This window comes from Solea senegalensis, linkage group LG18 (assembly GCF_019176455.1).
Source record: "Solea senegalensis isolate Sse05_10M linkage group LG18, IFAPA_SoseM_1, whole genome shotgun sequence".
NCBI classification, from domain to species: domain Eukaryota; kingdom Metazoa; phylum Chordata; class Actinopteri; order Pleuronectiformes; family Soleidae; genus Solea; species Solea senegalensis.
Genome location: NC_058041.1, coordinates 10,352,258 through 10,367,476, shown reverse-complemented (window position 1 = coordinate 10,367,476; position 15,219 = coordinate 10,352,258). Strand labels below are relative to the sequence as shown.

At 40.3% G+C, this 15,219-nt stretch overlaps 1 protein-coding gene across 1 annotated transcript; it reads left to right on the top strand.

The window, feature by feature from the left end:
• Nucleotides 1-9,375: 9,375 nt before the first annotated feature.
• On the top strand, nt 9,376-12,044 carry LOC122758928 (homeobox protein SIX3). Its single transcript, XM_044013332.1, has 2 exons — nt 9,376-10,184; nt 10,695-12,044. Exons 1-2 carry the CDS (start codon nt 9,490-9,492, stop codon nt 10,831-10,833), a joined length of 834 nt encoding a protein of 277 aa, XP_043869267.1. The 5' UTR covers nt 9,376-9,489; the 3' UTR covers nt 10,834-12,044.
• The last annotated feature ends 3,175 nt before the right edge of the window (nt 12,045-15,219 follow it).

Here is a 15,219-nt window from a genome sequence, read left to right as displayed (position 1 = left end):
CTTTACAAAGGCAGAAAAATACATTAAGGAAGTCACAGAATTAAAGCAAAGACATTAGAATAGACATTACAGCCACAAGAGATAAGGGTGAGTAAGAATGATTTGATAACTAAGCTGATTGTTTAATCAATTAAGCTGCAGTAAATAATAATGTTTTCAGTGTGAGCAGACCTCAGGAAGTTTGTTCTACAGGTGAGGAGCAGAAGATCTGGATGCTGCTTCACTGTTTGCTTCTGCTTTTGGGAAAAAGTAAACCTCTTCCTGATGAGCATAGGACTCTGGATGCTTCATAGGGAACTAATAAGTCTCTTATGTATTTTGGTTCAAGACTATTCAGTGCTTTGAAGGCCAAGAATCAGATTTAGAATTTTATCATTGGTAGCCAGTGTAGTGATCTGAGGACCGGTGTGATGTGGTCCAGTTTCCTGATATTAATCAGGACTCTGGCACTTCTTCTCATCTAAATTGCATTTTGAGGTCTTACCATAGAGCGACAATGCTGATCATAATGAGAGGAATCTGTGCTGGTCATTCAGGATCACATTGAACCATTTGTCCAGACCCGTCTTTCTTTAGTTTTACTTTCGTGAATGGCTGCAATTTTTAAAGTTAAGTGGAATTGTTTTTTATTCTCCTCTTAGTTTCCACTGACTGCCACACAACCCAAACGAGAACATTTGTAAGCCCAGGCTGTTTTTATTTATTTCAATAAATAAAGAATGCTCTAATGTTTAAGGGAAACACTATTTATAAGCCTGTTTCCTGTTGGAGAGTTGCATCAACTCTTTTTTTTTCTTTTAATCAGCTTTCAGCAAGTATGCTCACTGGCCACTTTATTAGGTACAGAGAACATTAATTAAGTGGCACCTGTTGTGGTTACCTGCCGCTTCAAGGTTTAACGTGTTGTGTGCGTTCAGAGATGGTCTCCTGCATACCTTATTTATAACTAGTGGTTATTTGAGTCAATGTCTTTATATCAAGTTGAACCAGTCTTCTCTCCTTGTAGAATCAACAAGGCATTTTTTGCCCAGAGGACTGCTGCTCACTGGATATTTCCTCTTTCATAGACTATTTTTTGTAAACCCTAGCGATGGTCGTTTTGAAAATCCCTGCAGAACAGCAGTTTCTGTAATCCTCAGAGCAGCCAGTCTAGATAAAACACCCGTTCAAAGATATTAAAAATCACATTTCATCCTCATTTTGATGCTCAGTTTGAACTTCAGCAAGTCTAAATGCACTGTATTGCTACCATGTGATTTGCTAATTGGATGTTTGCATTAACAAGCAGTGGGACGGGTGTACCTAATAAAGTGGCCTGGTGAGTATTTATGCCATAACACATCAATAACCAACCAGGTGTGGCAGAGATTGTTCATTTTGATCAATTTGCAAAGAGTTAACTTGTGAAAAATCTAAATCCCATCAATGTTTGGTGTGACCTCCGCTTACCTTCAAACCAAATTCACTTCTCACAGGTACACGTGCACAATGTCAAGGATTTTACGTGATTATAGACCAGTGTATGATTAACCAGTTATACCAAACTAATGCTAATGATCATCATTTCCATCTGTAGGTTGAAGCACAGTCATAAAGTGAAACAGAAATAGCCATGTAGGAGGCTTAAAACTGGGCGAGGAGCAGTTGTGGAAGTGTTTTTATTCTGAAGCATGACGACGACCCCAAACAGACGACCTGTGTCGGGGAGAAGAAGAAGAACAACAACATGGAGTCTTGGAAGTGATGGTATACACAGAGGCCTGATCCCAATATCATCAAATGTGACTGGGTGACACGAAGAGACAGAAGTCTACATCCACAGAAGATCTGTGGTTAATTCTCCAAGATGTTTGAAAACCAGGTATGTGTGCAAGTGCACCTGGAAGAATGGGTGATTTGATTTAGATTTGTTCTTTTTCTGTTGCTCACTTTGCATTTTGTAAATGTATGAAAAAACAATGAGAATTTATATTTATGAAAGCATGTTTTTTTTTTTGTTTTTTTTTTACTTTACAGCATTTTTACACCTCCATAAAACTTCTGCACAATGGTGTGAATTACTTCTGGATACAATGGATTTCACTACACAGTCCAACCTAAAAAAAAATGCAGACCGATTTTACATTTAACTGGACAATTGTCCTATGGAGGACACATTTTTGCATTGTTTTTTATTTTAATTTTCTTGAATATTTTTGCCTCTTCATTATGTGGGGCGAATATGAATAAAATACAAATGTCGTTTTTCAAAAAGGCTGCTTTGACACCTCCCACACACACACACATAACCCCCAGTCTAATCTGTCACTCTGTCATAATTTGATCATAATCCCTAATCATAATCACGTCGTATCTTAAAGGTGTTCTCAATCTGGAGTGGGATTATGGGATTGCGGCACGCACAGGATTGTGTGCACTAGTGTGAATGAGCGGTCCAAATATATAACGGTGATATGGTGCTGGTGTGCATGCTGTCTTTTTTAGGGAGGGGTGAAATTAATTTGATGATGGTGGAGTATGGATTGTTTGATTCACCCACTGAATCCACACTAAGCCTAAACAATAGTGACCTGTTAAAACTGTGTGTGTGTGTGTGTGCTTCATCTTTAATCTCTTTCACTTTAATTTGTTTTTACAGATATACATGACCAAACCATCGTGTCTTCATCAGGCAAAGTGTCTTCAAACGTCTTCAGTCAGGAACAAAAACCCACGTCTGCTGCCTTCAGCTAACAATAATGTGGATTTAATCAGCAGCTTGTTACGAAGACAAATGTGTGTGAGATACGTACTCGTACTGTTAATATTTATTGCGCATCATTTCAATTTTAAGACTTACTGTTTGTTCTTTGAGCCTAACACATGCAAGTAGTTATTTTATTTGTATTTTTCAAACCAAACATTTAGTTTAGGTTAACTGTCAATTCTAGCAACAGAATCTATTTGAATAAGTTCATATTTTTTTCAGAATAAAAGCTCTGAAATTTAACAGATTTGTTGAATCGTCTGCTGGGCCAAAAACTGATGCTGGCAGGCCAGTTTGACCAAATGCTGACCACTGTTATATTCCAACGTGATATCCCCTATAAAAATATTAGTGATGAGAAATAGTTCACAGAACTTCAAAATAAAAGTGTCTGCCTTGATATGGAACAATATATAGTTCACAATAAAAAATACATTTATGTTGTGAAATGATTCTAAACCATTAAACAAAACAAACAGAAATAGCTCCCTTATAACTTGACAGTTAGGTTGATTTCACACCTAATAGTCCGCTACACACCATTTCACACTGCACTTAAGTGAAAACTAACCAAACCTTATGAATAACATATTCCCCTCCTCGGCTAAGGCAGCGCTGCTTCAAGAATTACTGATGGAGAAAACAAGACAAACAATGAACAAGAACACTCGCTCATTTATTGGTTAATGCAGGTCAACTTCTGTTTTCCTCCACTAGGGTTTGATTAAGAAGGGCTGGTGTGGATGCACCCCAAGTGACGGGCCACATGAAATCGAGTGGCCACGAGTTTCTGCCCTCTGAGCTAAGTGGCTCAGTCTTGTCTTGTTAACTGTTGGGTAGATTGCCATAAATTCCGGGACAAATATGTATTTTCCCCAGAGGAAGAATCCTGCTGCCCATTCTCTAGCAGCATCTTATGTGCTTGGCCCGAGGATCGAAGGCTGCATAGAAAGTGTTTTGCTTTTGCAGCAAGGAGACCCTGTGTTCAAGCCCCAATCAGAACAAGGGCCTTTCTGCATGGGGTGTTAATCCGGGTTCTCTGGCTTCCTCCCATAGTCCAAAAACATGCAATATTGGGATTGCTGTGTTCCTGTGATGGACTGGCGAACTGTCCAGGGTGTGACCCACAGCTATCACCCTATGTCAGCTGAGATTGGCACAGCTCCCCCCCGTGATCCTCCAGTGTAGGATGAAGCAGTAGAAAATGTATGGATTATGCGCCCAGAAAAACAGGTTCCTCACAACAGATTCTTAGCATTTGTGTGTGCAAGACGCTGCATGTGAACAGCCCGTAAACAAATCCTTTCCATGTCATGTCATTGTGAGGTCAAATTCTTTTTTTGTATTTCATCTCCATTTTGATTTACACCTGTGAACTGAGCACATACCCATCAGCCTCAGCTGTACCGAAGGTTGCACGCAGCCCAGTGTTGCTATCATGACTGCAGACTTATGCTAACTATTCATCCACCCCGTCCCTGACTCTTGTTCATCCTTTCATTTGAATGGCTATAGCAGCCTCTATGAAAACCTCCGTGCTTCTCAGTCCATAACCTACAACCTGCAGCTGCTGCTGAGGCTGCAGCCACCTCAGAAAGTGCATATGCTCGGAGCGCAGATGTTACAATATTTCTTTAATATTTTTGTATTTATTCATTCCGCTCCTGAAAGGACAGCGAGTTCAGTGCCAGTGTTGCGCTCTCTACATCTGAAGGTCAGCTGACCCAGCCGACTCTGACATGCTAAAAAAAAAACCCACATATGCCAAGAGAACTGCCTTCTGAATGGCTTTGTTAGCCATGAGGAAGAGGTGGTGTTTCTCTTTCTACTCCCGTTGGTCTCCTGTCTTTTTTCCTCACCTGCTCCCCTTGCTTTTCACTTCACTTCATTTCTTCCTCCCACTCCTGTCTTTTCACAGCGAGGTCGCTGCTGTGACCTTGGGTGACCAGGTAACTCGGAGCCTCTGAGTTTGATTGTAGCGCTGCAAATGAGAGTTTAAAGGAGTGCAATTTTCATACATGGTGAAATATAAATACTGATGGCTTCCTGAATTATGTGTGTGTGCGCGTGCGTGTGTGTGTGTATTAAAGCATATGATTTTTTGAATGGAGTAATTTAGCAGATGAACGGGTGGCCATTGTTAGAGGGATAATCTGGCTCTTGCTGCTCAGATACGTTAACATGCAGCAGATTAGACCAGATTACCCCCAACCACACCAGACAGTACAGAGGTCAGCCCTCCACCCTTTCCTTCCTCCCTCCCTCTGTAAAACCAATAAGTGAAAACAGGATCCTCTCTTCACTCATTCTTCATTTCATTTCATCCTCTCTCGGCTTGTTTTGTTTATTCTCGTATGATTGCGCCCCGTTTTTCATTTGTTTCATCACATCTTATTTCTGCTGTGCCCCCTACAACCTTTATTTCTCACCCTATTTGATATATTCTCTCTTAAATTTCAGCAGATTAAACACCACCTTCTGTTTTGTGCTATACTCGCCGGCAGAGAGAAATATGAGCTCAATCGGCCCAGTTTGAATAATTATTTCATTAACAATTTCAAAACTAAATGAACAGAACGTGCACTTTATAATATAGGAGCGTCAGTAGAAATAAATCTAGTGTATGATTGCTTAATTTAATTCGTAATATAATTTTTTTTCAGTTGTAGGTGCATTAAATAATTTTTAAGTACTGTTAGTGTTGGAACAACATCCAACCCTGTTTGTAACATACACAGGAGGATTCAGTCAATCAGATTTTGAGGCAAGTAAACTTTTTGTTTCATGTGTATGTGTATTAGCTGTGTGTCAGAGCATTGTGTATCCATGGTTACATTAGAGATTGTGCACCTCTGCCAGATGTTTGTCCAGGCTCCAGCTGTTTATATTTTTTATTTGTCTCGTTCAACGCTATGAATTGAAAACACGCCAAAATAGTGACATGGCTCTTACGACAAACAGGGTATTTTTGATTTCTCTAGGTTTAAATTGTTGATCAAATTTAATTCCAATTGTGTGTGTTTCTTTTGCACAAACTTCTCCCCTCCAGATGTTTCTCTCGGCCCACACAGCTGGACCAGACGTCAGCCCAATAAACATGGCAGGATTAACTTGGAGGTGCTGGGTTACAAACCAATCAGCGTGCAGGATTAGTTGCTCAGGTACAGTTACTTGAGTACCTGTCTTCCTCCCTCATGTTTTTTTGTGACGGAGGTCAAGATGTAGTCAAATGTGTGGTGACCACACACACACACTCACAGAGAGAGAGAGAGAGACAAAGAGAGTGTCATGTAAAGTACATGTAACCCATCTTTCCTTCCTGTGGACGTGGAGTCTTACTAAACTCTTTTAACGTAATGAAAACAAGATTAAATGCATTAGATTTGATGTCGCCGTGATAACACCCTCATAGTTTTGGATCAACTTAGAAAAAAACACTGTCATTCACTTTGATGGTAACATAATAAAATACCAGAAAATAATTAAAATAAAACCTCCACCTAAATGCAAAATCTCACCAAACTATAGAGAGACTGATGACAAAACCCTTACAATCACAGAAAAGTACAACACAGTGTGTTCCTAGATAACAAGGATGAAGTAGAACAACTCTAAAATTAAGTCATGGGATGATTTTTACAGCAGCTCGTGAAATAATTCAGGTGGGGAAAGTTATTCTGTAATTTGACGCCCCTTAGTCTTTGCAACAACTCTGCGAGCGAGGCGTTTCAGAAGATCATCCTCCCACTTTCTCATTTTTAATTTTCATCCTCTTTTCTTTGACACAATTTACCTCCCTCTTTTGAGGGGGGTCCCCGCAGACTCTCCTGGAGACCTGTAAGAGCACAAAAGCACAACAAGGACTCAGGAAGTGATTAGTGGCTTAACGAGGAGGAGGCTTTCGGAGGGCGAGTTAGAGGGGGGAGTGTATGGCCTCTTCCATGGGTGAGGGGGTTAAAGTTTCAGGGCTTAAGAGGTCACTGTTAGGTTGTGGAGAGGTTAATTAGGAGCAAGGCTTTTGTTTGTGAGGGGATAGGGAGATGCTGAAGTGATTCACTTCCTCACCGCGGTCCTTCAGCCACCCCGGTGGTGTCACTCACCCTCTTTTTTCTTGAGCCAACTCTGCGTTCCCCCCTCCTCCCTGCTAATTGTTCTGTAGGTGAAAAGAGATGTAGCTGAATTGAAGTAATTGTCACCATTAAGACACTTGTCTCCTCGTCACCACACACACACACACATACACCTCTAGAATATGTCCCTGTGTGTGTTTGCTGTGTGTTCTTCCTGCCTCGGTGAGAAGAATGTCTTTTCAACTTGGAAAAGCCCTGGCCATGACTGTCGCTCTGAGTGTGCTGTGGGTGTTTGTCCATTGTTCTGCTGTTACGACACATAGAGAAACATGCTGAGGTCCTCTCCGCAGACTCAGGCATCTCAAGTAGACCAAGAGGAGGATCTCAGCGTGAATGAGACAAACAGAACTGACACTGAGTCTCAAACCACTTTCTTGGCCGGAGCATGCATCTGTGAATTCTTTTAAATCACCTTTGTAAATATTTTCTCCCTCTGCCGTCTTGCACCTTCTTTCTCACCCCTGTCCATTTAGAATTTAAACTCTGTGAATTGACACCAATGCTAGAACTTTTTCAGCTCATGCAGACACATGATTCCAAGTCATTCCAGGCTCCTTCAGCTCAGTTAAAAACTACAAAGATCTATAATAACAGATTCAAAACACTACCACTACCACTACCCTACAACTTCATTCTAAAGATGTCATTATTGCACATGTACTTACTAAACATACTGTTTATATTTCTTCAGTAATAATAACTCTATAGAACTCTATTTGTAAGCAGAGACCAGATGCATCATCCAGGGTGAAATCTGGCAAACAACTCCTCACACTGTACCACATATCGGGACATCTGTCTCTTGGAGTAATTGGCATTAACCTCCTAAAGCAGGGTGACCCCCTTTTTCACACCCTACACATCTGCACTGGGCCATTTGTAGGAGTGGGGGTACACAACACGATCCAATCCAATCCAAATGAGTTTGTAAAGCGCATTTAAAAACAACCGAGTCGACCAAAGGGCTGTGCATCGCAAAAATACATAACATAGAATGACTAAAACACACAGTAAAAGATCAATAAAAATACAAGACATATTTATACAATTGCTAACATACACATGGTCAGGGAACGCCAAATAAGAAGAAGTGGGTTTTTAGTTGAGATTTAAAAACGGGCAGTTTGGCAGCAAGTTTAATGTGTGGCACAATAAATATATAAAATAGTGTCTATCTACGTCTATCTATCCAGGACTATTTTTCCTTAGCTGCTTCTTGGTTATCAGTTGTTGGGCCATTGCAGCCATTTGATTGTGTAAATGCCAACGAGATGACTCAATGTCATATACAACCTGTTGAAACTTAAATTATCTTTAACACTTATCTTTTTACTCTAGCCTTCAACTAGCTCTGTTTTAATTGCATTTTAAGTTCATTTTAAAGTTAAAACAGGGTTTTAACCTCTTCACTATAGCCTTTTCCTATTTTTATTTTTTATTTTTTGCATTTTACTGTTTTAGTTTCTTTTTAAATTTTATTTTCATTTTATTGTGTGAAGCACTTTGAGCTGCAATCCTTGTATAAAAGGTGCTATACAAATAAAGTTACATTTATTTATTAAAAATAAACACATTTTTGCTATAAAGTCATTTAATTTGAGGCAAAATCTTTGTACTTCACACATGGGCCTCTTTACACACACACACACACACACACACACACACACACACACACACACACACACACACACACACACACACACACGGCCCGTGGCCGCCAGAATGTGTTAAAGTTGATTGAATATGCTTCTTCTCTATTAGACTAATGTTAGCTGATGGAGATATTGTATATGGGCCTGATGTTAATCCAAGATAACTGAATGGAGCCGGATTGTGGATTAGTGTTGCTGAATTTATGGATATTAGTGAATAGAAAACTGATTAGAGTGATGGGGCAACACTTTGAGAAACATATGCTTTCAGCTCTGGATGATGAGATTTCCTGCTGTCACACTGGGTACAATCCACATTACTGTCATTAATGATGCGAGCAGCTTTACAGGAGAGCACCACGGTTTATTAGTCACATTTTGTCAGGCATTCATTTCTAAATAGTCTCTCCTTTATCATCATCAGCATCAGTGCTCCTTCTTCAGAAGGTGGTTTTAATGATGGGATGCCATATAATGTCATATAAAACCTAAAGAATGTTACAGAGCAAATGTTTTGCCAAAACACAGTGAGTTAAAGTTATGATTCAGTTTAACCATGTTTAAAAGCCTACTGTAGAGAAACGTGAGGCAGAATAAATTGTGCTTATTTAAATTTTCTGTCTGTTTTCACCATTTTTTCTGATTTTCATTATTCATCTTTTTTTTTTACTTGTTTAATTGTTTTCGAAAAACCATCTGTTTCCTGATTCATGAACTAGTCAACATTAAAAGTGCAGCTCAGTTGGAACTCGGGTGTCCAGCCTGTGCACACAGGGATCGAGGGAGTGTTTGACTGACACTGTTGTTATGACAACCCCGCATCAGCTGCACAGTGACCAATGAGAATTGAGAGTTGGTGTCCCTCCCTGACTCCCAGGTGAACTAAAGAGTCCGGTTTGTGTCACACTCTTTCCAAAACTCACTGCCTCTTCCCTCTCTCTGACTTTTCTGAAAGCACCAGATGGTTTTCAGGACGCCGCTCGACTTTTTCTCAGCATCCCGTCTCCTCCTGCCGCACTTCGCGGATGGGCCTCCCATCATGTCCCACTCCCGCTGCCCCGAGGACCCTCCCTCCGCCTGCGCTCCCGTGGCTCTCCCGGGACTGTGCTTCTCTGCGGCGCAGATCGCCAGCGTGTGCGAGACTCTGGAGGAGACCGGGGACATCGAGCGGCTGGCCCGCTTCCTCTGGTCACTCCCGGTGACCACAGACGGCCGAGACTCTATCTCCGAGCACGAGTCCGTGCAGCGGGCTCGCGCCGTGGTGGCCTACCACACCGGGAGTTTCCGCGAGCTCTATCACATCCTGGAGACGCACCGGTTTACGCGCGCGTCGCACGGTAAACTGCAGGCGATGTGGCTGGAGGCTCATTACCGGGAGGCAGAGAAACTCCGGGGCCGCCCGCTTGGACCGGTGGACAAGTATCGCGTTAGGAAGAAGTTCCCGTTACCGAGGACCATCTGGGACGGAGAGCAGAAGACGCACTGTTTCAAGGAGCGCACGCGGGGACTTCTGAGAGAGTGGTACCTGCAGGACCCATATCCGAACCCCGGGAAAAAGCGGGAGCTGGCGCATGCAACCGGACTGACACCGACTCAGGTTGGGAACTGGTTCAAAAACCGGAGACAGAGAGACCGGGCGGCAGCAGCTAAAAACAGGTGTGTTATGGAGAGAAGGCAACAGTTACACAAGAGTCGCTAAGCAACACATTCAGAAATGACTTTCCAGATGAAGTAAACTGCAAAAATGCCTCTTCACGCTCTTTAATAACCACTCGTTTATTATTACTCACGCACTCATTGAAGTAATATCTTCTCCACCAGCAGCCAAGGCTGTGCGTAAAAGGGCCATTCATGCGTAAAAGCGCATGAATGGCCATTCAGCGTGTAGGTTTTTGTTTTCTCTCTGTCAGTGTGCCCCGGCCTTTTTCTTTCCCCTTTCTCTCCCTATAATTTGCTTTAGGGTCACTGTGTGGGGTCAGCCGCGCTGTTGGTTCAGGCAAACTGTTCGTGAATGGCTTTAATTGCTCATCATTCACACGCTGTTGCTCTGACAGAGATTGTTATATTTCTTTGACAAAAAATACATCTAATTTCTTTCTTTCTTAAATAAAATGCGTTTTTTTAACAGCGGGGTTAAACATGATATATTGTTGTCTTCATTTTCAGACTGCAGCACCACATGTGTCCAGATGGCGCGCGCGCTTTCAGTGGAGGTGATTGCAGTCCGGACGGGAGCGCAGAACGCGCTGATGGCCAAACTCTTCTTCTCTCGGTGACGGACAGTGACTCTGACTTGGATGTCTGAGAACTTAAAAGCTGTGAAATGGAACTTTAGAGGCCTGTGGTGGTCTGCCGTGGAGTTACGGAGAGAGGACGATGATGAAAAAAAGGCTGGTCAGGGTTTGGGTTTGAAATCAACTTCATGAGTTTCATCAAACCAGAGCATCAGACAGAAGATGTGAATCATTCAGGTAATGTAACAGGTTTGTGTCAAAGCTGCTGGTTTATTGCAACCATGGTGACCACCAGCTGCACGTGATCACATCCACTTTTTTTTATTTATTTCTCAATTCATTGGATGAAGACATCTGCTGACCAACCTGAATGAACAGACATCAGTTGTGCTTTAACTCAGGGATGCTGGAACACATTGGAGGTAATCACTCTTATTTTCTGTAATTATGGGCTTTTCTTCTTCTTTGTTGTTATGGAAGTAGTTGTTTCTGTGGACACCTGGATATGCAGCTCTCGACAATCACACCACACTGAAGTCCACTTGCCCCTGTCTTACTGTTTTGTATGTTTATGAATTTAGTTTATTGTTTCTTTACCTTTACTTTATTTAAAGAACGGCCGCGGTTCGGTCTGTATGTTCTGTTCAATTTTATTCTGAATAAATGTGTTTTTTTTTGTATTTTATATATAAATAAAATGATCTAATTTATGACTGAGATTGTGCCCAGTGTTTTAGTAACGTGTGTATGGTTTATATCAGTGGTCAGCAACTGGTGGCCTGTAGGTCAAAACTGCCCCGCCAGCATCAGTATCTGATTTAACAAATCTGATGTTCAATTATTTGCTTGTCTTCACAAAAGATAATCATTTCATATCAAGTTCAGAGCTTACAGTTAACCTAATCTAAATGTTTGGTTTGGAAAATACAAATAAAAACACTGAGGTTGTCATGGACAGCCAGTTATGGGGAGTAAATGTCCATAAAATAACAACTTGTATGTAGTTTCAAAGAAGGAGAGGTTAAGGAAACAACATGGGTTTTTGTGAAGACGTTTGAAGACACTTTGCCATGAAGGATGTTTTGGCCCAAATATTCAATTGCTTTAAAAAAATTGGCCCTCATCCACATTTACTTGCTGATCACTGGTTTATAATGACTGCGCCACTGAGACTTGTTTACTTGTTTTTATAGCAATTCATATCTCTATGTTTTTGTAACCTAATTTTCCAGTTTCCTCCCACAGTCCAAAAACATCCAGATTTGTGGATTAGACAAATTGGACACTCTAAATTGACCATATATAGGTGTGAGTGCATGGTTGTTTGTCTCTCTGTCCCTGGTGACCTGTCCAGGGTTTTTGCCTTATGTCAGCTGGGTTTCATGTGGAGTATAAAGTGGTAGTAGATCAAATAATAATCAAATAAAGCATGTAAAAATGTAACTATACCCTCTACCACAAACAAGAATGTGTGTGAATTCTGACACTGACAGACACAGCAGTTACTTGTTTATTTTCTGAAGTGCACTTTTATATGTAGTTTTTTAAGGTGTTGACAAATATCTGCTGTGAAAATGCATTACATACACGTGTGTATGAGTTGGACAGTTTGCTAAAAACCAAATTTCAGTCACATTTCAGTCAAAATTCCAACAATCGCGAATTTAAGAGACATAAAAACAACAAAGCTGATATCAGTATCACAAGTATTTTACTGTTTTTACAGAATAATATGGATTAAGAATTAAGAAAGTGATGTATTGCTCAAATTAATGGGCTTTTTGCTTTAAAAAAAGAAAAAATCAAAAACTGAATCAATGCAAAATTGTGTTTAAAACTCAGTATCCTATATGTATGCTGCGGTAAAGGGGTCGCAGTGAAGGACTCTAAAGAGAGAAGATGTACCAGCACCACCTAGTGGTGGAAATGCAGATTGCGTACCAGCATTATTGAATGAGCGGTAAAATGCTTAATTTTCGTTCAAATCAGTATTGTTTCGTTCTAATCTCATTTCGAATCTTGACATTTATAATACTATACTTCTTAGTGATAAGAAATACTTCTTGTATTTCTGATTATTTGTTGTTCCATTTTTGAATAAAGACTAAAAGAGTATTTAAATGTTTTTATAGGTCTAATCTTCAAGGTCTGACTTTGTTCTACACATTGAAGCATTCATTTACAAGTATAATATACATCACCGATGCACATCAAAACACAGACAGATCATAATACATTCATTCACGAGGTGCACGATTGGAACACATCGCTCCAAAAACGTCATTTCCTGGAAGTGACTCGTCACAGGAACCAGCAGGTGGCGCAGCTGGGCCGAGAGTCATGGAGGCTCAGTGTAAACAGAGCAAAGTTAAAGCAAGCAGAGCTTAAAGCTCTACGTCAGTTTGTAAACAGATAAAAGCCTGACACAGCGTTTGTTTTTAAACATTTGAAGTAACAGCGTATTATATTAAATTTTACCTGATGCCCCATGCTGTCTCTTTTTAAAATAAACAAAACAAAACTGTCATGTCATGTTGAAACACCTTGTTTTCTTTGTGGAAAATAAAACATTACACTAGACGAGATTAAAGTTGAAGAGGGTACATAACAAAGTGATAAATTACAATAAGAGGTAAATAAAGTACACACCAATGTGAAGAAGGAGGCAGTAATGCAATTGTATCATTTTGAAAAGTCACCTCTTCTCCTTGGTCCTCACTTCAGGATAAAAACAGTCAACCTGAACACTTATGTAGTTTTTACCATTTTACTTTTCTATTATGTCACTGTTTTACTGTTTTACTGAAATGATTTATCCACTGTTAATGTATTAACCCTACAAATTACAACAGCTTCTCAAACAGACAACAACTAAGCTTACAATTAAATATATTTATATACTGAGTGAGTGGCCTTTTTATTAGGTACATCTGTCAACTCTAATGCTGTCTTATGCAGGGGTTCAGTCACAAACTTTTGACTGACACTGTCAGCGATATTTTTGATTTAACTTTATCAAGATGCTATTTAAATAAAATGTGCATTTCAGAAGACACATGACGATACTTGTTTTGAAGTTAGTAATAAAATCAGCACATCACAATTCCAAGTGTAGTATATATATACTAATAAAATATATTGATATGCTCTAGATTCTATATGTATACATATATACGTATATATATATATATTTATATACATATATACATTTCATGCTGCACTGATAAAGGACATTCTAATATATAATGCTGTAAATGTCATAATAACAGTCATGGGTTTCTGAGGAAGATCCTGGTCTTTTTTTTTACAGCTCTTCACAGAGATCTGACCATGTAAAGCATCCTGTACAGAGTGACTGTGTCAGACAAGAGGCACGTTTGGAAACTTTTTTGTCATGTTGTAAGACCCTGTTGCAAAAATGTGTGTGTGTGTGTGTCCAGATAGAAGAGGTGCTTTCTGACTGAGAGGGGTTATGGAATTCACCCGCAGGCATGGAGTGTGTGTGCGTGTGTGTCATCATGGCCAGACAGGCCAGAGAGCCAGTCAATCAGTCAATGCTTATGCATGGTCACATATACACACACACACACACATACACACACACACAGAGGGACACAAGGACATAGTGCACTCCCTAGCCCCATACTCTCCACCTGACTACTAACCTAGTTGTAACCACAACACTAAGTCCTAACCATCAAAAATCTCCTGCCAAATTGCCAACTTTACTTTGTTATTTGTATTTCTACAAATACTCCACTGCATTTCCTCTAACTAGCGTTGTTACTCTTACTACCAAATATAATCAGAAGAAGAGTTGGTAATGGTCTGTATTTATATAGAGCTTTTCTAGTTCTCATGAGCTGCTTTACACTATAGTTTTCACCCAGTCACACATCTTTCAAACCCATTCACATGCTTCAACATGGGGTTCAGTGTCTTGTTCAAGGAAAACACATAGACTAGTGGAGCCAGGAATTGAACCCACAGTCTTCCAGTTGAAAAGAATCCACCCTACCACTGAGCTACCATTTATATCAGAAAATGACTTTTGATACTTTAGTACAGTAAATGTCATATACTTTAGGACTTTTACTTAATAATATTACAGAAAAGTGACTTCAACTTCTACCAAAGTCATTTTCTGATAAGATACTTGTAGTATCAAGTATCCCTTTAAGGTACTTTATACAAGACTGAATCTATCCTTAACCATAAGCAGCCATTGTCCAGCCCCAACCTTAACTATAACCCTAACCACAATTCAGATCTTAGCCCTAAACGTAACCAGTTCCTAAGAAACTAGGTTCTACCTCATTAGGACCAGGTTTTGGTCTCCACTGGTTTATGCCAGAAACGGTCCTAAAGAGGTAACATACACACACACACACACACACACACACACACACACACATCTCTCCCTCTCCCTCTCTCTCTCTCTCATCCGGCGCGAGAGC

What these genes read in the sequence shown, in the direction of transcription:
- LOC122758928 (XM_044013332.1), top strand. Translation starts at nt 9,490, where the DNA reads ATGGTTTTCAGGACGCCGCTCGACTTTTTCTCAGCATCCCGTCTCCTC. An exon ending in GCGGCAGCAGCTAAAAACAG is followed by an intron (nt 10,185 to 10,694) that starts GTGTGTTATGGA and finishes CTTCATTTTCAG; the next exon opens with ACTGCAGCACCACATGTGTC.